The sequence below is a fragment of the Neophocaena asiaeorientalis genome, unplaced genomic scaffold (assembly GCF_003031525.2).
Source record: "Neophocaena asiaeorientalis asiaeorientalis breed wild unplaced genomic scaffold, Neophocaena_asiaeorientalis_V1.1 scaffold477, whole genome shotgun sequence".
In the NCBI taxonomy this organism is placed as follows: Eukaryota; Metazoa; Chordata; class Mammalia; order Artiodactyla; family Phocoenidae; genus Neophocaena; species Neophocaena asiaeorientalis.
The window spans coordinates 1,816,610-1,839,064 of NW_020172630.1; the positions used below are offsets into that span (position 1 = coordinate 1,816,610).

The following is a 22,455-nucleotide window of genomic DNA, read 5'->3' on the forward strand; positions in this document are numbered from 1 at the left end:
AAACACACTGGGAAAAGAGTTTGGTGTATTATGGAGGTGAGGTAATTGCTCCCCAGAGAATGGGCTTTTTTTTACATAGACTCAGTAATTTGGGAATGGGATGGATTTATAGGACAAGATGTTTGTCAAAAGGAAAGGTTTTTATTAGTGTTTCTGTGGAAGTGATCACTTTCAGTAGAAATGATTGCTTCTTGCCAATCGAGACAATAATTTAAATATCAAAGTCTGTGCCCTAGAAATGAAAGGCAACAGAAAATGAGGTTTGATGAATTGATAGAGGTTTGGTGGTGATATAAAGTAGTCATACTGACTTCGAAAGATGTCTTTATGTTCCCAGTGGGAAGGTATCTTCTGAAGCAGGTTTATAGCATAAAAAGAAAAATCCCAAAGCACAGATGAGGAAACTAGCGACACAGAGGCACACAGCTCATGAAGGGGCAGAGGGGAACCTGGGGTCCTTCAGGGTTCTTTTTCCAGGGATGTTCCTTGTGGGTTTTCTTTTGGAGTTAAAGATAGTAGTTTGTAAAAGTCTATTATACTACACACGATATATCACAGGCAGCAGGGAAGCTGGTTCCAAAAGTTAAATAGCTTTTCAAAGGTTTTATGGTCTTGAAAAGATACGCAAAAGTAGATTACAAGGCAATTTGAAAATCTAGATTCGTGATGCCTTGTTTAGTTTGCAATATTTAACAAATGGCAAATGTGCGATATAAAATCAAGGTTTGCTGCAGAAATAGTGTGGCAGCTATAAACATTTTCACACAGATGAGTCCTGTTAATTTTCAGAGAAGGAAGATGGGGACTAAAAATAGCTATTAGCATGCAGTGATAGCAGGACTAAGCATTCTCATCACCTTCTAGCAGCATAAGAATTCACTGTTAGAATGTTTTAGGAAATGATTCCCGACTCAAATACAGTAAAATGTCTGGTATGGACAACAGGAATTTACCTTTTGTTTGCACTTGAGTTTTGTTTGTTGCCATTTCATTCTTTCAGAAAATGGAAATGAAGGCTATTTTCTGCTTGGTGTCTGTGCTTTCATTGGGGCCTGAGAATGAAGTTGTTTGGATATTAAGCTGCATTGTTTAAAGAAGAAGAGATTGAAACTATGCGTGTGGACCCTGGGTCTGATGCCTAATAGACTGATATTAACTAATTTGTGAATATTCTTTGTGAAACACTCATAGGGATCCTTTTATCTGGTTCCATTTATCCTGCTTTGGGTAGACTCCTTGTGGTAAGATTGTGAAGTGTATAGACTGGTGGGCAAAAGTGTTTATTCTAGGCTGTTTATCTGTTCACTTGTTTCGCTTTTTTTAAAATTTTCCCCAAATCCTTTGTAGTTGAGATTCTTAAAGGCTTATGCTCAATATTGCACATGGTGTGTTTATTTCCTGTGATTATCCACTCTTTCCTCCTTCAAGGTGAAAAAGCTCTGTGACTAGGGAAGATTCTTGAGATGACTATGCTGTGTGTTTATAAAATATTCTGGAAGCTGTCTCACAAGTTTAGTGCAGTCGATATTAGTTTAAATTGGTTAAACTGGATTCAAGACAGTAGGTGTAATCTTAGGTCCTTGACTTGTAGAGGTGACACATTGATCCTGAGGGAAAATAAACCAACTCTACAAACCTAGTGCACCTCTGGTCATTCAGAAAGCTAGTTCAATGGACACTGCACCTTGCATAGATGAAATACGGTTAGCGAAAGGTCTGTGGGGACCACACTGTGTATGTTTGTACATGGATCTCTGTGAGCACAGAAAAAAGACTTACACATGAATATGAGTCTAAATATGCTTAAAAGTAGATACCAACACAGTCAGATGGTTCACGATGGGTCAAATAAGTACCCTACGAGAAGTAAGAAAATTCTGGGAAATAAAAGATAACTCTCATGAAACGTGGTGACTCCACGTCCATCTGTAAATAACTGACTACAAATCTTGTCTTTAAAAGGCCATTTCAAAGGCGTAATAAGCAGGTTCTGTCACAGGACGATAACGCAAAGAAACTGAATAGAGTACAGTATTCTGCACAGGTACAAGGTCTGAATGTGCTGAGTACATTAAGATCCATTGATTACACTAAATAATTTTTATTTTTTTAATGTCCCTGGACAAAATAAGAATGAAACTTTTATTTGCTGTATCTTTTTTTAAAAATGTATGCAACTGGATTTATTAATTACCCTGAGAATTTTAGTTTATTCACAAATCAAGGTAGGAATCTTTGAACCAAAGATGTTTTTCTGTCTTTGTGAAGCAATATTTCCCTACTTCTTTTATTGTATTTTAGAAAAATCATGTTTCTTTTTCAAACGCCTTTTTATTTATTTTTTTAAAATTATAAAATGATTACATGTCTCATTTTCAATTGAATAGACAAATCTCTTTTTTCCTTCCGAGGTGTCTGCAGAATGCTTGGATTTTCTACATCTCAAAGCTCTTTTAATTCACTGCTCACAACCAAATTTACATCTTAATTGCTGAGTTCACATTTAACAATATAGACAGCATAATGCTGCTGGTAATTAAGCTTTTACTACCTGCTTTTGTATAGTATTCTTAGGTACAGTTTTTGCTGTGTGAGTTCTCCACTAGAAACTTGTATGCATTTAGACCACAAATAAAAGGCATCAGGCCCATATCTTAGATATGGCTAAATACATGGCAGGGAAATTGCTTTCTTCTGTTGGGGGGACCAAGTCATATCTGGCATTTTTATATTCTGAATGTTAATGCGGCTGTTCTAGTTTAGTGTTTTGTTTTTTAAAGGCCTAGAACATTTGAGAGGCTGAAAGACGGAGTTGAGTTCTGATCTAGTAAATTTAACACAGACTGGATATCTCAACTAATTTATTTTGATCTCAAAGATTATACTATTTATATCATGTAGGACTAATATACAGTAGAGCTGAATTATATCAAAATTTCGGGTCATAAGGTAGCAGTTATCTCTTTGCCATAAATAGCTAGTAGCTATTCCATTGTACATTTGCTAGTATAAAAAATCCTGTATTTAAAAATAGGACTTAAGAAAATTCTTTGTTATATGGAAAGTAAAAACAGGCTTATACACTGTTGGAGAAAGAAGACCCTTCTCTTATATTCTCTTTTCTTTAAAAAGCACTTCTGTTTGAAACTAGTCCTTATAATGACCAGACTGTGTGATAATTTACAAAATGTTTCTGGGTTAATTTTTTAAAGCATTCAGCGTGTGTTATATGTTATAATTATATAAACTGCATTTTATTTGAAAGATGACGTTTGGGGTAAAAATCATATATACTTGTATATGTCTCCCAGTTTGGAAGCTTACATTGAAATAAGTATATGATTAAGAACACTTTTAGTGCACCAGTTAGTAATGCTCTCCCTACAAAAAAAAAAAAAGAAAAAAGAAAAAAGCAGTCTTTATTTTGTCAAAGTGCATTGAGACGGTTTCAATGTATTACTTACCCTACGGCCCTCAGGGTCCCACCCCTGAAACTGGAGCAGCGAATTTGTTCTGCAGTTGTTTACCTTTGTTTTGAAAAGCTATGCATTGTATATCTATAGGTAGAGAGACAGAAGCAGGTAAAGCAATGTTTACACATAGAATTTACATAGGCATTCTCGCAAACTGCATTGAGGCACGCTTTCCTCTTCTGTAGTTGTGTGAAACTGCATTCCACCTCAGAGATGACGATCCCACTTCACATGCCCGAACAATTTAGAAAGCATGTCTTGGATTTTTTTTTTTTTTTTTTTAATGCCCAGTAGAGATCAGGGAAACAGGCAACGACATGATGACGGATCAATGAGAAAGTACAGCACTAAATAAGAAGGAGCCCCCTCCCGTGGAATAAAACAGACTACGGCAGGACAAACTTCATTCTCTACCTTCCGCAGAATCCTTTCCCAAATTAACTGAGAGTCTGCGTGAGTTCTTCTGTGCAAGGCAAAAGAGATCTTAGGTGAGAAACCCAAGACACATCCCTCCAGTGCTTAGAGGGTTAAATTAGGTTTCTTTTCAAAAAAAAAAAGAAAAAGAAAGAAAGAAAAGGCAGAGCCCAGTATCTACGGGCAGCGTTTCGGTCTCCGGTCCTCGCTCTCTTTTTCTCTCCCGTTCCGTCGCCAGCCCCTTCGCGTCTCTGCACCCTCAGTACCTGCCTGCTTCCGCGGCGCCTCTCAGCCTCCAGTCGCCTCCGTCCTGATTGGGCGGAGACCCCCCAATCGGCTGCGCGCCTGGGCCGGTGGGACTGCATATGTTAAGCTCTACTTCATATTAATAAGCTCCAATCGGGGCTTTAAGTCCTTGATTAGGAGAGTGTGAGAGCTCTGGTCCCAACTGGCTGTGCCTATAGGCTTGTCACCAGGAGAACATTTGTGTTAATTGCGCTCTGCTCTGTCAAGGAAACTTTGATTTATAGCGGGGGTGCGCAAATAATGGTTGCCGGTCGCACATGGATTCGGTAGAACTTTGCCTTCCTGAATCTTTTTCCCTGCACTACGAGGAAGAGTAGGTACCTTTTTCTTTCCTTTTTAAAACTCGTCCTGGGGGTGAGAGTGTGGGGTGAACGGAATGGATCTTGGCGCACGGATTCAGGTAATGCCCTGGGTATGTCGTGCGCACGAGCGCTTGTTTGTGTCTGTCTTGTGCCTTTTGTGTTGAGGGTGATCTCCTAATTCAGTAAGTCGAGAATTGTTCTCTGACTACAGTGTTACCTTTGAGGCAAAGCTCAGTGACTGTCAGTAAAACAGCTGGGTGACAGTCACTTCTTATTCAGGTGCTAAGAATAGGCACTTGGCACAAATGCTTAGTGAACTGTTAAAATGCATCTTTTACTAGGACCCATTTTCCCAAGGAAGAATGTTTTAAAATACAGGATTCAAAATGATTTATACTATCGAGTGCCTCTTATGTATTTGCAGTTTGACAGATATTTTCAGCTCCCTGTCATTTCTTACCGCGCAGAGTTAGAGGCAAAATTGCACATTTACTAATTCTCCTTCAGAGAACAATTTAAAAACTAGCCCTGTGCAGTCCGGGGCTATAGAATAATGTTATTTGCATGGTTAGCATTAAGTCAGCACTTAACTGACAAATCAGTCCATTAAGTAACATGAGATTTTAACACATTATAAATATTTAAGGGGAGGGAAAAAAAACTAAAGAAGAAACAGTAGTGACTTTCTAAATTTCCCCTTGAATAGACAGTGCTGAGATTGTGGATTTGTTTCATGTATCGTGTCCAGAAAATGCAGAAAAGTACTTTTGTCCTTAGATGCAGTTTAATTGGTGTTTATTAATATCTTTATGCACATGGAAATATACATATTTGGATCGCCCAAGGCGGGGGACATGTGAGTAGGGGGTAAAAGGAGTAAACTAGGCATTCTTGTGTAAATGAGTGGGTCATAAACTTAATTTCAACCCACCGTTGAAATATTAGTTTATCACAGGAGCTGTCACTGGTTCCTGTTTCTGTTGAGTCAGTTGTATGGCTTTGCTTTCCCATTACAGTAATACCAACTGTTATAATTCTGAAAAGAGTGCTCTTGGCAAACGTTTCTCTCTACAGATTGTGAAGAAAATATAAAACTCTCCAGAGCAGAAGGTCGTGCATTATAGGTAGATGTCCACTAGCGGTCCTTAGTGACTGCATATTGCCTTGGTTTGTAATTAAGCAAGAGATGAAAAGTGACTTGCAGTCTCAGTGGCTCCTCGTGTGTGTGAGTGTGAGTGTGTGTGCGCGTGTGTGTATGCATGCTTGCACACATACACACTCACACAAGGGATATTAGCCGAGGGATGGATTTAGGAAGAACTGAAAGGTTGGAAGGCAGTGCTTGCGTCAGTAGTAAACACTCCAAGGAAGAAACAACCCTAAATTGTGTGAAAATATAAATGAAAAATAAACAAAGGTAGGACTGCCCACTCAAGTGAAGTTTGAAGGTGAGCGCACCGGAGGCTGTCCCACTGGAGAATTTCATGTGTCTTCATGTCAGGAAGAATGCATTATCCAAGCTCACCCAATTCTGAACTTTCTCTCATAAATAAATAAACAAAACAAACTTTAACCCCCCACCCCCACCCCCAGGCTTCTTTGTAGTTTCCTTGAATTTAACTTCTTATAGCTAATTTGAATAATTAGTTTAGATAAGCCTCTTAAAGCAGACACATTTAAATGAAATCAGGACACATGTCCTTTTGGCTTTGGCGCAAGATTCAAACTAGCTTTCTTTTTGGCTCAATTAAAAGTCATCTTTAAAAAATACAGATTTATTGTTTGCATGCAGTTCTGATGGTTACGTGGTTCACCGGACAGACAGAAAGATCTAATGCTTAGTAATGCATCTGCCTCTCTGTCTCAATTAATAAACCACAGAATTTATACATGCTATTAATATTCATAGTAAAGTGTGCTGGGTTAAACCCCATCACGTGTGAGTATACATGGAAATGAGACCAGAGTTATGCAATTTCAGAGGAGAATATTGGACAATTTCTGCTTTGGAAGCTGTTAAAAAGATTCATGCAATTTATTGGCCACCATTAGGAGAGCCTAAAATGTTAACCTATAACTATGTATTTTTTTATTTTAGGAAATGTGCCAGCACATTAAAGAGCATAATACTTGAAAGCTTGTTTCACATTTAATAGCAGTAATAACTGATAGCATAAATAGATGAAAATAATATATCTGCTCATTTTGACATATGTGTCAGTCTAATCATTCTAAATGAGTGTGCTCATCACATGATTCCCTTTCAACCTCTGATTAAAATGTAACATTGACTACAGGATTATAGAGCGGACTTAATTTTACTGACTGTTTTAACAGTTGTCACAGCTGCTGGAAGAAGGAAAGGCAATTGAAACACTCCAAAACAGGCAAGGCGAGGAGGGAACAGTTCAGTAAATTTCAGCCTGATCATGGGAAGACAGACATCCAAAATTAAACAGATTTGTGTTTTAAGATTCCTGTTTGGAGCTATGCAAGTTTTATTTTGTAAGGTTTCCTCTTTCTTTTTCAGGGTTTTGCTTCTTTTCTCTGCCTCATCTCTCCCTGTTGAAAGCTAAAAGTAAATTGAAATACAACTATCCAAAAGTAATACTATAATGTCAAAAAATACATGGGATAAAAATAGGCAGGAAGGAAAAATGTATGCAATGACAGCAACAACAAAAAGCCTAAACCAGTGGATGCAATTTTTTTAAAAAGATGGGAGCTTGCCTAAGTCACTTGAGATGTGATTTTATTTGAGAACTATGGACAGAGTCTTTAAGTTTATTTTTCTAAGAAGGAATCCTTAAAGTCCAGACTTGGAGCTCATATTACTTTTCCTTCCTGTTTCTTCTCTGTACATCTGTTGAAAACACCTGCAGCCTTAAAGGTAGGGGTTTTCGGATGATTTCTTTGTGAATTGCTGGAAGTGACAACCAGCTGCACTTAGGGGTGAGTGTTCCTAAGCTGTAGAGTCTCGTAACCTTGCCCATCACATCACTAAAGTGAACAGATTAATTCTATTTCTCTAAAAATTAAATAACTACTGTACATATCCCAAACTATGTATAGGCGAAATAGCCAGACAGTGTGGATTATGTAACATATGATTTTTCTCCTTCGAGTAAGCAAAAAGTGTTCTGAGTTAATGGAATCAATGTTGGATGGGAGTGGTGAGTAAGTGCTGAGCACCCCATGCTGAATTCACTAGCCCTTTGTGTCAGTGTATTTATGTATTACCCTGTACAGATTGGGTGGTAAGTTTAGAAAGCCTCCTTTTACAGAAAGGGCTGGAAAACAGCTTCCCATTTCCTGGTCAGAGGCAAGGGTGATGGCGTTGGCTGGTTCTTATAGCGATGGGTTTCTCATCTTCATGTGTTTATGGCACTGCTGCTTTATTTACTGAGCCTAGTGTGTTGCAGCAGTAATTAACCCATGTTATTAGCAAAGCCCTTGTGAATATCCATTAATTCTCTTGCATGGATGATCATTTTTCCAGTGTTTTCCCCCCAATACGGTATCACTGTTCTTTTTTCTTTTTTTTAAATTCTAAATTGATGGCCTTTGATATATTTATTTGATTTAATCTGACCTGGGATGTATATTGGCCATCTTATAAAGAATGGTATTGTAATTCAGCTTTAAGAAATGCTAACAGAAGCCAGAGAAAAGATTTTTTGCCGTTCTTTTCAAGGCAAAGAAGAAAATAAAGGTTTAAAAAGAAAATAATGCAGGGAATTAGTTTTAACTTCAAATTTTCCAGATCTTAGAATTTATGTTATTTTGTGCCTTTGAAGTCTTTTAATCAGATTTCTACTGAGTTAAGAATACTTTAGGCATTTTTGTAAAATATGGAGCCAGCAGAAAAATACTTGTGCTTCTTGTGCTGAAAAAAGATAAGGACCATCTCATTAGCTGGGGCCATACTTTTGCAATTAATTTTAGGTCCGTGGTGCTATTCATCAAAGGGGGCAGGTAACTTCTCTATGAGTCTGTTTAACAATATTTTCACAATACCTCACTCTTGCAAGAACTGCAGACAAAGAAGAGGACGTTCTTTGGGAAGGTAGGCATAATGCCGAACCTCAAGTCTGTATCACTTGTGAAAAATTCCTCAACATTTGTTTTAGCCTAGTGACTAAACAAAGTATTTCTTTGTTTGACTTCTAAAGTGCTCTTCAGCACTCAATGTTTTGCTTATATTATTTCATAAAATAAATTAAAATCTGTGCTTATGGTCGATACTTTGTCATACAAGTGGAAATTCATAGCCGTGATTTCTATGACACCAATTAATATCAAATAAACTTTTGAGAATCACCTATCAAGCATTTTGAAATAAGAGGACAGCATCTCACTAGAACTTTAAAGTCATTGCAGCAGATAAGCTATGCTCTGAATTTTGCTTCATAGCAAATTCATGGAAGAAAGAAACAATACAGTGTTGATCTGGTATAAGTGCATATGAGCTCCGGCCCTAGTCAGCTCTCTGGAGAAAATCTTTGATTACCCTGGCCCAGTTTGTTCAGTTTTTATCTCTTTTACATCCACTGGCCTTGTATTAAATTGTCATTGTCCTAAAGCACATGAGGTAGAAGTGAATTGCTGTTTTCTACATTCTCTGACAGTGAAATATTTAGGTTCTTTTTCTCCAGTCATACTTACGTGTGTATTTGATAGTCCAGGGATGACATCCAGCATCTCTGCTGCTTGACATTTTTTCTTACTGTATTTTGTATGTTTTGCTGTTGATTATTGTTTTCATAGCCGTGTGTATATGGATGTCCACGGTCTATACCATTATAAATAAAGATACACATACGCTACTTTAAAATCCAAAGCAGTCAATAGAATATACCACACACACGTGTGTGCCTTTGTGTGCATGTATAGTATGCATGTGAAATACATATATATACACGGGAAGAGGTATGTATGTAGAATATAGGTATGCTGCTGAGAGTGTTCATGTATATTTATATAATAAAGTGGATCTCAAGTAGTTTTCTAATCAGTAAGTGTCCAGTTAAATTTGCCAGGCATAATTTTAACCTGGAATTAGTGTTTCAGGTATTTACCAAGTCTGATTTTAAATTAAATTGGTTTAACTACTATGTAACAGACAGGTAACAGGTAACCTAATACATTAATTTGTTTCTGATTTTATAAATTGTTAATTATTATCATTTAAAAATTCAATATCTAGAAATCATAAATAATTTGTAAAATAGGAAATAAGCCACTAGTACTAAATATATAATTTAATGGTTTGGGACCATATCCAAGAAACAGTTTTGAATCAGCTCTTGGCTACACTGTTTTCTTATACAGTTGGGCCTGACAAATATATCTAAATGTAAACATGATACTTTTAAATAAATGCAAAATATAAATTTCACTCATCCTCACTACATAAATGTCACTTTCTTTTTTTTTTTTTGGCTAAAAGCACATAAAGAAAATTAATAAGTATTATATCCATATAAAGTACATCATAGATTTCTGAATTTTATTCTAAGAGGTAAGTTTGAAGGTCTGTGATTTTGATTAGTAAATCTGAATGAGCATTGAGAGGAACCACTTATCCAAATGCTCTTTCTATTCAAATTCTTGTTCTAATTCATATTTTGTTTAAATTCCTAGATTCATTTCCTACCTTTATTTGTTTGTATAGTACTTTAGCAAATTTAATGTTTCTCGTTTTTAAAAAAATCCTGCTGTTTCTTTATGCCAATCCGTCTGCTGAAAGTTAGCTCCTTTATTATCTGAGGGTGTCAAGTGACAGCCTTCTGCCTTTTGAAGGATTTACCTGGCATCTTATTCTTGTTTCAAGTTCATTTTAGACTTCTACTTTCGAAGTCTGGGAAACCTAGCTAATAAGAATAATTTCCGTTCAGTTATAACAAACACATCCTTCCTCTCTATGTTTTTCTTTACAGAAGTGCCAGATGTTTCTTTTCCTCTGATTTGGACACTATTTCTCAGTATTTTCCAAATGTATTTTCTAATCAATTATACAAAACCATCAGATTGAGAAGGTTTAGATTGTGTGTGTGCTGTGTATGTGTACTATTGCATCCCCCCCTTTTAATTTTTTAAAAAAATTTTTAAACGTTTGGAGGGAACTTGCTTTTTATGTTTTGATTTTTCAAAGATTCTGCCATTTTAATTGATGGCAATACATGTATATTTGGAAGATAACTCACTAAGGCAAAGCAATAAAAGAAAAAGTACAGTTTTAAATAAATTGGCTTCTCACTGGCCAATTAAAGTCCATTTCAATATACTGGCATAGATCTATGTGTGCATTTGAATATAAATACATAGCACGCAACACTAGCCATTAGAAATGCAGCCTCTGGCTATGTGGAATTCTTTCACACAATATCATAAATAAAAACACTGGCTTCGGGCATTTAAAATCTATTAAAAGAGTTGTTTAAAGTGTTAAACTCATGGAGAGCCTACCTAAGATGAGATTACATTGTAAAAAACGAACTTGGAAGCAAATTTATATTTTGATTATCGAAGGCAGTCTCTGTCATATACATTCCTCTGGCCTTCTCATCTTGCTTTGAGTGAAACAAAATTGCATATATACTTTTCATCATTTTGATTGGAAGTACACATTATGTATAATATGCTTTGGCAGCACTTACCTAGCCGAAGAAAACAAATTAATATTAGCCACACTAAGGGCTGTCAGGCATATCACAGACATATCAATTGAACCTTGCTTCCTCATACACCTCCGCAAACAGTTGCTTAAGGTGGTACTAAATAAAAGGGACGCTACCGATAAATTCTCATATTGTATTAGAGATTGATGGCTAGTAGAAGTGCAGTGAAAACCAGCGTGTTTGCTTACTTCTCTTTAAAACTCTAACTGTGGGAATACAGAAAGCGTAGACAGTAATGAGTTGTGTTTTTAAAAAAAGAGTATAACTGAAGCTTGTTCAAATCTTTTTACTACCTTGGAAGGAATGGGATTATAATGGGATTTACTTTTTTAAAAAGTCTGAAGTGGTGAGTCTTGGTTGCTCTTATGTGTGATGTATATGAAGACTTTTAACAAGTGGAGAGTCAGAAGCAGCAGCCTTGCCAGGCCACTTTAAACAAGGGACATTTCTTTTTTGTTGCACTTTGCATACATTTTCTGAGAAAGAAAAAAAAAAATCTTGTTCTTTCTTTTTATCTGGCTTATTCAATAGGCAAAAAAAAAAAAATGAAATTTAAAAAAGTAAATCAAGAACTTAGGCACAGAAAATAGGCAGAAGCATACTGAATTCTTTTTTTCTCCTCCATCATCAGCATGGTATCTTTGTATGTGATAATTCCTTTTTCATCTGCTCTAGGAAGATGTTACTCATTTAAAATGCTTTTGAGAATTTAAACAAAGGACTCGTTAAATAAATACATTTACTTTCTTTTTAATACAATGTGAGTAAAAATGTTTGAAAAGGTGTCCTTTTCAAGGCAGTTAAACTGTTGTTACAGTTCATACTTATAAGAATTTCTTTTGCTTTGAAAAGAATATCCAAAATGATGTTCAGAGTGAGCAAAAATAGTGAGTCATATAAAAAATTACAGAGACTAAGGTACTTAAGAGAAAAATTCAAATGTGAGGTTGTTCAATCAATGGCCCTTTGCCCTCCATAATTCCAAATTATTGTAGGACTTTCACTTCTCCACAAACGTGAGATGGCCATGTTAAATTGTATTCATTTTTTCCATAAATGAAAGAATACTCTAACAATGCTTTCTTCACAGCCATTAATCTATTAAAACAGATCAGATATTTTGAGGAAGGAAGAATGTCATGCCCGTAACCAACTACTCATGGCCAAAGAAAGGGAAAGATATATAGGAGAAAGTGATTGTATACAGTTGGTTCTGGGTCCTATGAAGTGACAGAAGCATCCCTTTTATCCACAGACTTAAATGAGACCTGCCTCGTCAGTCATGGGATCATAGTGTCACAGATGGAAAGGCAACCATCAGCTGAATTGTACTGAACTACCCACTTGGCTAATTCATCTTACTGCCCTCCTCATCTAAGGAAAGGCTCATTCTGTTCCTGGAGTCTAGACAGAATCAGGGGTTGGGCTCAGGTGGGACCATGTGGCTGCCTCTTTCTGTTCTCTCTTAGCCATTCAACAAAGGGAGGCGAGGAACAAATGGGCAATTCATGCACAGAAGCCCAAGCAGAGATTCTTTCCTAGGGTCAGGAATTTATTATTCAGTTGTTGAAGTAAAGTTCATATTTCTCTTATGTTCTAGAAATATCACTGTTGTCTTTCATGCTCCAAAGAGCTACCCAGAAATGATTAGGGATGTCTCTCAATTTGTGTGAACCGTGAACTAGGGTAAGCGTTTTGTACCAGACAGAAATGGAGAGCAGATCATCCACTTACGTTAGTCTGGAGGATGATTCTTTTTTCATACCTTTATATGGAACCGTTCAGTTGGTTAAGTCTGAAGAATGAGAAAAATGATGAGGTTAAACACTCAAATTGTATTTTTTAACTTCCTTATAGTGAACAAAACTTTAATGTCTAAAGCATTTATGAGGGTTTTAATGATTGGAAAATCTGTCCTGAGAATGTGATCACCATATGTTACAGCCTTGCTTTCTGTCATGTCTTCAGTGTATGGGGTAAGTTCGGTGATACTGTCTGTTGTCTTACATTGCTTACGTTATAGAACCTCTCTGCCCCGCATTGAAATAACCTGAAATGTGGGGAACTGCCCGTTCAGTTCTTAAACACTTTCCTGAACCCCCTCCACCCCAGCAGCGTTTTCTTTTAAAATTTCTGTTTTTCTATTCATCTGTTTTGCTAAAGGATCGTTTACTTTAGTGAAAGGTAAGTGCACGACATTCATGCCGATTTGCATACACAGTACACTTTATTCCCCCAACCCACCCCGAATTCCAAAGAGATTGCCTTGAACTTCTCATATTTGTTTTTCTTTCGGCTCTGTTTGTCGTGCATTCTAGTTGAGTGCTTTTATAGTGTTTTCTTGATTGTTGTCAGGTTGGGGTACTGCTACTGGCATTTTCGTTTAGTTAATGTCACAGCAGAAAAACCTATAGCAAACTGGAATCTGGCGACAGCGCGCGGAAGATACAACTTCTGTTTGATTGTGTGTAAATACAGTTAGTTAGTTGGGGGTTTATCAGATAGCTTGGCAGAAAGAGAGAGGAGCCGTAGAAACTGTTTTCAGTAACTGTGCTGTTCATACACCTGATAAGATGGAGAGAGCTTTTCGAAATGCTGATAGGCTTTGAATAAGAAAAGGATAATCACTTCTACTGGCACCAGCTTATCGGGAATGAAGTAAAACGCCAACACTTTTACATTAGCGAAAGTAAATGTTTTAGACACTCTGTGCCTTTTTTCCTTCAAGTTAAATAGTAGGGGTGCTTTTGAGCATGCTATAATGAATAGAAGGATTTATTACCTGGACGAAATTACAGGTGAATCTGTTGATAAAGGAACCCTCAGCATCGGCAGCAGCTTCTCCGATAAGCAGGTGCATCTATGTGTACGTTCTCTGGAGAAATTATTTCTTTTTCCCCTCCAGTTCCATTAACCATCGTTTCTGATGTTCGAAGATGCAGTTATGTCCTGTGCCAGTTGAGTCTCCTTGTTTACCAGCAGATGGGTGACAGGCATTTGAAACTTAGCTTATCAGACTTGGAAAATGCTGGTGTGACCTACTATGTAAGTTGGGGCATCTTTACGTTTCTATCACTTGTGCTGAAGCAGCCAACTCCTATACAAGAAATCTTACTTTTTTTCCTTAGGAATGGACTGAGATTCATTATAAATTTAGGATAGGTTAATGAGAAGATAAATGCATTTGGCCAAGTAGTTGTCCATTTTAAAGCACCTCCCCTTAAAAAAGAGACAGATTGGTTTTGCGCTTCAGTATAAACCATGAACTTTCCCTGGCTTTCCCCTTTTCTCTTCTTTGTAATTTGATGCCTACAAATAATTTGGCGTATTCAGATTTGATAAATGGTAGTGCAAGAGCAGATTGATTGATTTTGGATTACTATTGATTACTCTCCATGAGATCACTGTGACACACTCGAATCAATAGTATTCGATTAAGCAAGGCACCACCGTTCTATACATCCAGCAGCGGTGGGGAATCCAGGAACAGAATGTTCACAAGCTGATAAATTGACAAAACGTTCAGCTTTAACTAGCCCTTTGTTCAGCACTAGTTCCTTAAAATATATTTCATTGGAAAGTTCGTTTTTGCAACTCTGGGCCTTTCTGTGCAAGAAAGGTCATCTGTTTAAGGTTTATTAAATTTTAACTCAAAACAACTGGGCTCCATTTAAGATGTAAAATAATTTAAGTACTTACTGCAGGCAACCTTCATGCTTTTGAGCCGTCGCTCAGAGGTTTCATTCTTTTACGAAGATGTCAATTGTCAACATAAAAATGCATCACTGGCAATGTAATGGTTTAAGATTCAAACTGAAATGAAAATTCCTGCCTGAGGAAAGCACTATCCTCCAACTAAGGTGGTCTTCACCTTCTTCAGAAGTGGGCGAACTTAGGAGCAGCACAGGGAGGCGGCGGCAGGTGGCACACCTTGATCAATTGCACAGCCGAGGCTCCTTTTTTCCCCATCCTATCTGAGGGTATTCATCACATCGCCAGTACTACATGCAAAACACTAAATATCATCTGATCTGAGAGCTGCCACTGCTGCTGATACACTGAAATCTTTCTGTCTTGAGCAAACTTACAAAGTCGCTGGGGGGAAAAAAGATCATCCATGATTCAAGTCCTTTAGCGAAGGACCTCAAGGATGAGATTTTCCATCCTATTCCATCAATGTGTAGTCTTGGCCCTTGGGATGAAGCATTTGCTCTTTTGTTATGTGGGATTGCCAAGTTGCTTCTCAAAAAGGCAAGCCTTAGAGTGAACACTCCATTGAATGAGTGGATGGTCTAACGTGCAAAACTTGATTTGCAGTGAAATTTTGACAGCTAGGGCTTGTGTGCCCCAAATCTTAACAGGCTCAAGTCTTGAAATATACTTCGATAAATTTTCTCATTTTGATAGTGGGTTTAAAAAAACCCAAAATGAATCTGAGGTGGCTTTCTGAGGGAAAATGAGGAGGGAAGTCAAGTTTGGAGTTATGAAATTCCCCGCCAAAACTTCAGGCTTTTTTGCATGAGAGTGAGATACTAGGATTCTAATTAAATTAGGTTGAACCACATGAAATGGCCATTTTTCTAGGTCAAGGAATGGTCAACTATAAGCAATTTTGTGTGATTCCACATAATAATGGAATTTATTCCTATACTGTCCATATCCCATAAACAAATTGAAAGCAAAAACTATATTTTTAATTTTAGGGTGGGCTGTGTCCGATTATGAAAGACACATGAATTCTGTCTGCAATTATAGCCAGTATATTACAGTATCATTTTTTGACAACTACTTTTTTCTTTAACACCGGTAGAAAGTTCCCAAGGACACAGTCTTATACACACTGTAAAAGTGTGCGTTTATCTGGCTTCTCACCTGTTGTAGCCAAGCTGCTTCTGAGCATCCCTGTAAATTTCTCACCTGCCGAGGGAGAGTATGGCACAAACAACTGAGTTAGGCTCGAGGACTGACCCTCCAAAACAGCACGTTGCTCAGGGTAAATAGTTGGAAAGCAAATTGGGAAGAAGATACCAACACCTCAACTATGGCATCCCCGCATCCATTCATTAACAGAACGTTAGTTGGCTAGTTAGCGCTTTGCGCGCTTCCCCCCAGAGAAGTATTAAAACTGTGCTCCATTAAGTTTATGCACCGTTGTGGGTTAGGCAGACGTGCAGCTCCCCGAGTGTCGGCAGTGGAGCCCGTGATGCTTTATGGGCTGTGGCAGGCAGGAAAGGTGCTTCAGGAGATGTAATAAAATGATCCCAGAGTCTTCATTTGACCCCCCAGATGTGCAGCTCATCTTGGAGCCACGCTGTGCTGGCCAGTAGGAGCTCTCGGTGCCCACCAGCGGGAAGAATCCGTCTCCCAGAAAGGAAGGAAATTGACTCTTTAGGTGGAAGGGAGGGGCTCCGGGGCCACCGCTGGCAATGTCAGCAGAAAGTTCATCTTGACTTAGGGTCACATCAGGACCGGGTAAGTTTTTCTCACTCTGCGTAAGCATATGACAGCTTACATCTTGTTTCCGAGAGAGGGAGGGTGGGCATCGTTTACTGGAACTTGATTGAGCGAATGCCTCCGACTGGTGCCACTGTCAGTCTTGGAGTTTTCCCTTAGTGGTGCATTTCCCCCCTGTCTGTGTCACTGAATTTGATTTATCGCTGGTACTAAGATCAAAAAAGAATTCATTCCTTTTGATGTGTGCTATTAGGCACATGCAGTGCAGGAAGGGGACGGGGGAGAGCCGTCTTAGCATACAAGTCACTGTCCTGGTCACCCGGTGGCCACTGATGGCAGAATATATATTTCCTATCTCTGTTCATTTTGGATGTAGGATTCTATGAATAGAGAGGTGGAGCTATAGGATATTTTAAATTAATAATGAGGTTTGTTTCAGATACAGATTCTTTTGGTAAGGACACAGAGTGGCTAGAATCATCTGATTCTAGCAACCTTTTTTTCTTTTTTCCTTTTTCTTTTTTTTTTTTTTTTTTACTGTATTGGCATTCATTTTACCAAAAGACATAAAAAGCCAAGGAATATAAATAAGCCAATGGGCTTCAGGCTTTCAAAAAAGAGCGGTCGGTTGCATTTACTGTTGGGTGGGAAATTTGGGACATCGGAGGCTAGTCTGCAAATGAGAGGAGAGATTTTGGTGGGGTCTGCTTCTCCAGTATTCACGACCCTGATCAGGCTTTGTTTCCAGCTCTGTCCAGTAGCTTTTGTCCGGCTTCTCAGTTTAGTGGGATTTGTCTGAGCAGCATGAGCCCCGACCCATCAGCAGGCTGCTAGTCAGCAGCAGGTGTGAACAACATAAAACAGGATTAACGCTGAACCAAAGTGTGTACTAAAAACAGCACCCCTGCCTTGCTTTGAAAAAGGACAGCAGGACTGGAAGATAGAAGCCACTCTGGTCCTGTCCATTCTTTGTTTTCTAAACAGTGTTCAAGGGCTATGCAAATAATTCTGTTTAGGTGCCCAGGAGGCATGCTAGGGATCCGGTTCTCATTCTCTCTCTCTCTCTCTCTCTCTCTCTCTCTCTCTCTCTCTCTCTCTCTCTCTCTGTTTTTAAACTGTAAACGCAAAACTTATGTCGACACTTCTTCTCAGACTTTCAGAGAGGAAAAACAAAACAGAACAAAAGTGGTCTGGGTAAATCTTGAACCAGGATTACAGGTGAATTTTGCAAACATACTGCCTTTACTTCAAATTTAAAGTCAATAGTCATTCAGGGTGCTGTATTTCCCACCTCTTAAGAATATTGTTGGTTGGTTTATTCTAAGATATTTTTTGTGTTTAATTATGTGACTCAATGTATACTTTCACCTAGGTAGGTAAACCACAAATAAATAAAATAAGTAATTTCATTAGAGATTATAAACACTATGCACCCAATTTTTTTTTTTTTTCAATCAGCACTACCTATATAGGGGCAAGAAAGCTGTCAAAAAAAAGATCATAGTTAACATAGGGGACTGCATGAGTTTAACCAATTGGGCATTGCATTGAATTTATGGCATTTGAATCACTTTATCGATATTTCGTTTAGGAAAGAGAAAGGTTGCCTATAAATATGTTTTTCTTTAAATTATGCTAATTCTAGTATATACTGTATATCAGGCTAAAATTTAGATATCTATGTTTTCTCTATTAAGTTTAGACTAACTTGCATTTTGAAACTTTAAGACAGTCACATCCAGAAAGACATCTGAAATAAAGGAAATAACAAATCAGTTACAGAAATTGTATTACACACACACACACACACACACACATACACACACATACAGACACACACAGGTACTAACTCTTCTTTAAACACAGGCAAAGCAAATGTAGAGTTTTTTGCATATGTATATAATAGTATGACACTAATTTCTGATACTCCAAAAGTATGTTCAAATATAGATATTTATATAAGGTGGATGTGTTTGAGAATATCATATAGACTTTCTAAAAGAATAATTTTGCAATGTCAGAAATCAAATATCATTCGTTTTCAGCAGCATCTTATACCACACATTACCTGTATTGTCTTTTATATCCAGGGCTTAAACTGTAATTACCCACTCATTCCTTCACCCTTTGCTTATACTTACTCTTTTTTAATTTTTTAAATGGCAGTTTTTTTTAGCTGAGACTTTGCTACTACTTTTATTTTAGAAGTAATCTTTTTTTTTTTTTAGAAGTAATCTTGCCTGCCAGTTTAACTGTGGCAATCTGAACACACATCTACATCATTATAAAATATATAAATGCTAAAAGTTATATTTAATTTTACAGTTACTATCTTTAAATGTTAATTTATTACCGTTTGCCTTTTAATATGTTTCTAAGAAACGTCCAGTCCCTTCTGTTTAGTATTATTAAGTACCTTTGGTTATGTACATTAATTGGGTTGTGGGCAAATAGCTTAATGAGAGTTAATGAAATCAAGTTTAGAAGATACCAGTTTAAAATTGATTTTTGAAGTGAATTTTTTATAACCAACTCTCTGGCGTCCAATTGATTACTTATAGTAACTTCTCACGTTGCATCAACATGATTACATGCATTCCTCTGCAATTTTTAAATCATTAAAGTAATCAATATTTAGTGCATTAAACTGCATTTTCTTGATCATTCATTCCAAAATATTTGACTGTGTGCAGGCCCTGTCCTGGGCGCGAAGATCCTGAAATAAATGATAAAAATATAAAGTGATCTTGAGTGCATTAAAAAAACACTCTAAAATGGGACTTTATATACTTAAGTTTTCAATTTATACTTGGGTCAACCTTCAGGAAATGATTTCAGGAATTTAGGTAGCAGAGGTTTTACTTAAAACTTAAGCAAGTTGGAGCTTCCATTCTGATTTGGGCCTTCTAGAGCTGACTTCCAAGAACACAATTAGAAATGGTACATTTAGATCCCAAATATTGCAAAAGTGTGATTGGGGGTCTTAGAGCAGTCAAGTCTGGTCCTGCCTGCTTCCTTGTGAAGCCTTTGAAGATTTGATCCCGGAAGCGGCCATTACATTTTAAAATGCTCTAAATGACTTGTGTGTGGTTTGTTTCTTAGACTGGAAATGAAAGGGGGAAAATGCTTTAAAAGATCAGGTAAGAAAAGATATTTCCGAGGTCATAGGAAAAGGAAGGGGGATGTATGTGAACTCTAGAAGGTTAGTGTAGTTTGACTTTGAGGGAAAGGTGTGCATTAGTAAATTCATTCTAATCAAAGTAAATGACTATTGAAAGGTAATTTTTCAAAGGAAACCTTGCCCTTAATCTTGAGATAATCTCACAGCTACTGTCTTTGTCCAACAGTCCTGCAAAACTACCCAATGCTCTTCCCCAAAGCCTGGGATTTCAATTTGCCCGAGGACTCGATGATGGAATTCAAAGCCGTTTTCTGTCTTTGCAGCCTCTTTTCAGTGAATGCATTTTATTCAAGTGTTTTATTTATTTATTTTTTGGAAGATACAGCTTGGTTTGCTTCAGGTCATTAAAATGATCTTCTGTCGCAGTTTTGGATGTTTATAATTAGATGATTAGTGAAGTTAGGTAATAAGATTTATGTTGGCATCAGTTAAGTTTATAGAAAGATTAAAATCATGGTGTCATCTGAATATGCCAGAAATAACTCGGGAGAATTTTTGTGAAGTGTTTATACTCAATTAAAATTTATACGACATGTTACCGAGTGATCGTCTCATGATAGCTTGGCACCGTGAGTTTGCAAACTTCCAATTTCAAGTGATATGCATTGCAGTTTTTGTCTTCCAGTCCTATAGAATTATGAACTTCGGAAGGGAAATGCTATGCTTTTTGGAAATGACACTAGAAATATGAGACAAAGAACTGTCTCAAACTTGGGCACAGGGGATATTTTCTGCAACACTGAAAAGCTAGAAAAATGCAGTTTTTCTCTCCACTCACTAGATATGCAAAGGGCAGCTTACCTTTATACAAATGCATTGCAGACATGAGCTGAGTCATCTCACCTGTGTTTTCCCTTCATTTGTGTTTTTTTGCAAAGTATCTATGAGAATACATTTCTCCCTCCTAGTTTTCCTGACTTTTCCGGTATCCATCCCCTTGAATCCTCTTTTCTTCACTTTCTATTAAGCCGAGGTGGAATTTTCAAACGGACGCATCCTTCTTTATGCATAGGGCCAAAATGCACTGCCAAAGCTTCACGGTAGTCTTCAAAAACCCACTAACAAAGCAACAGCGTAAAGTATCCGGGGTTGCTGGAGGTGGAGGGGCAGGGAGGAGGGCAGCTGGTAATTTACGGTTCCTCTAGGAATGCTTGTAGAGGGCTTGCCAGTGCCCCACTTCCACCCCACCCCCAAACTGCACACCGCTCAGTGTTCAGAGGATGATAATGTACCTGGAAAGAAAGGCGGCCCGTGCCGAAGCAAGCAGCATCAGACAGGGCGTCCTGCCAACTGCCTCACCTGCTGCATCCATGAGTCCATCTGGTGACTGCAGTAGCTCATTGTAGGCCTCTTCCGAGAAACATTCGGGCTGAAAAGCAGGCGGTGTGAATTATCTAGGTAGCTAGTGTAAATCCATAGAGGGAAAGGAAAGGAGGGGCAGGGGAAGAATCTGCAAAAACCTCATGCTCCCTTAGCCCTGGGTGCTTTGGAATGCTCAAAGGAACGCAGAAAAGCATTTGATTTGCATAGAGATAGAGATGTATAGATCATTGTGCAGATTACAAACCCATGAGTTTTATCTAGATTTGGATAGCAGTGCTTGGCCTGTTTTGCACTGAAAATATGGCCAGCTCTGGGTAGGGAACCTCTGGGGACTTGACAGGATAAGTGAAACTGATAAAATGTAATATTTTTAGGCATTGATTTAACAGAAATAAAACAACTCTATGTCCTTTCTGAAACTGTTGATTTTGTTCGTGGCGGGTGGGGGCAGGCGGGGATAATGCATTTGACTTTTTAGTGAATTGTGATTTATACATATTGGGTTCTTTTTTTTCTACTAGATAAAAACAAGTAGGAAAATAATTTAGGTTAATTTTATTTGTATAGGTGGCCAGTCAAAAATATTTTGGCTAGTTGCTGTATACAAAACCCTGTTATGGAATTCAACATATCCATTAATATATCTTAAATATGAAATGAAAGCCCTCAGTCGTAGAAATCTTTGTAGGATTTTGTGTGCTTTGGGTCTAGATAAACCATATGGACAGGCATGTCCTCTAGGAATTACCTGATGAATGCAAAAACTGAATACTTAAAGAAATTGTAAACCGGGCTTAAATAAGCCATTTATACTGAAATAAGCAAAGTTTTAAGGAAATGGTTTTAAAAGACTTCCTGGTATCTAACAAGATAAACTTACCAGGCTGAAATTGTCATTGAAATCTAGGAAGAGCTAGTCTGTATGAAAATGATTTCTAAATTCTAAGTGAAGGTTTAGAACTATGAATGGCATTAGTAGTATCCAGACTGAAACAAACTTCCTGTTTTCTTTCCTGAGAATCATTTAGGGGGTAATATAATTTGGGGGTAGGGGGTAGGAGCTTCATTTAAATTAATTTATGATTTTTTTATGCACTCCCTTCCTTTTTACTGTATAGATTCTTACAGATACATGGGTAATGTTATGTATTACATCTAACCTCTTTACGTTTTAAGGGACAAGCTTATGATAGATCCATGAAAAAAAAGAACGTGTTTGTGAATAGCTCCCCTGGTTGTATCTGTCCAGAAAGGCATGTGGTGTTTGTGTTCTAGAATAGACTAGATTCTTTAGGGTTTCTTTACTCCATCCCACTTGACTC

The 22,455-nt window shown here is 37.6% G+C and overlaps 1 protein-coding gene across 8 annotated transcripts in view; it reads left to right on the top strand.

Moving 5' to 3' along the window:
• ESRRG (estrogen related receptor gamma) overlaps nucleotides 1–22,455 on the top strand; it is a 638,184-nt gene that overhangs the window by 419,340 nt on the left and 196,389 nt on the right. The window contains exon 1 of one of the 8 annotated variants that reach the window (XM_024739207.1): nucleotides 4,450–4,506. The exons of the other annotated variants lie outside the window; for them this stretch is intronic. Within the exon in view, the coding sequence (XP_024594975.1) occupies nucleotides 4,451–4,506 (56 nt within the window). The 5' untranslated portion in view covers nucleotide 4,450. Of the gene's footprint in view, nucleotides 1–4,449; nucleotides 4,507–22,455 lie in introns of those variants that run through there. 8 annotated transcript variants of the gene reach the window in all.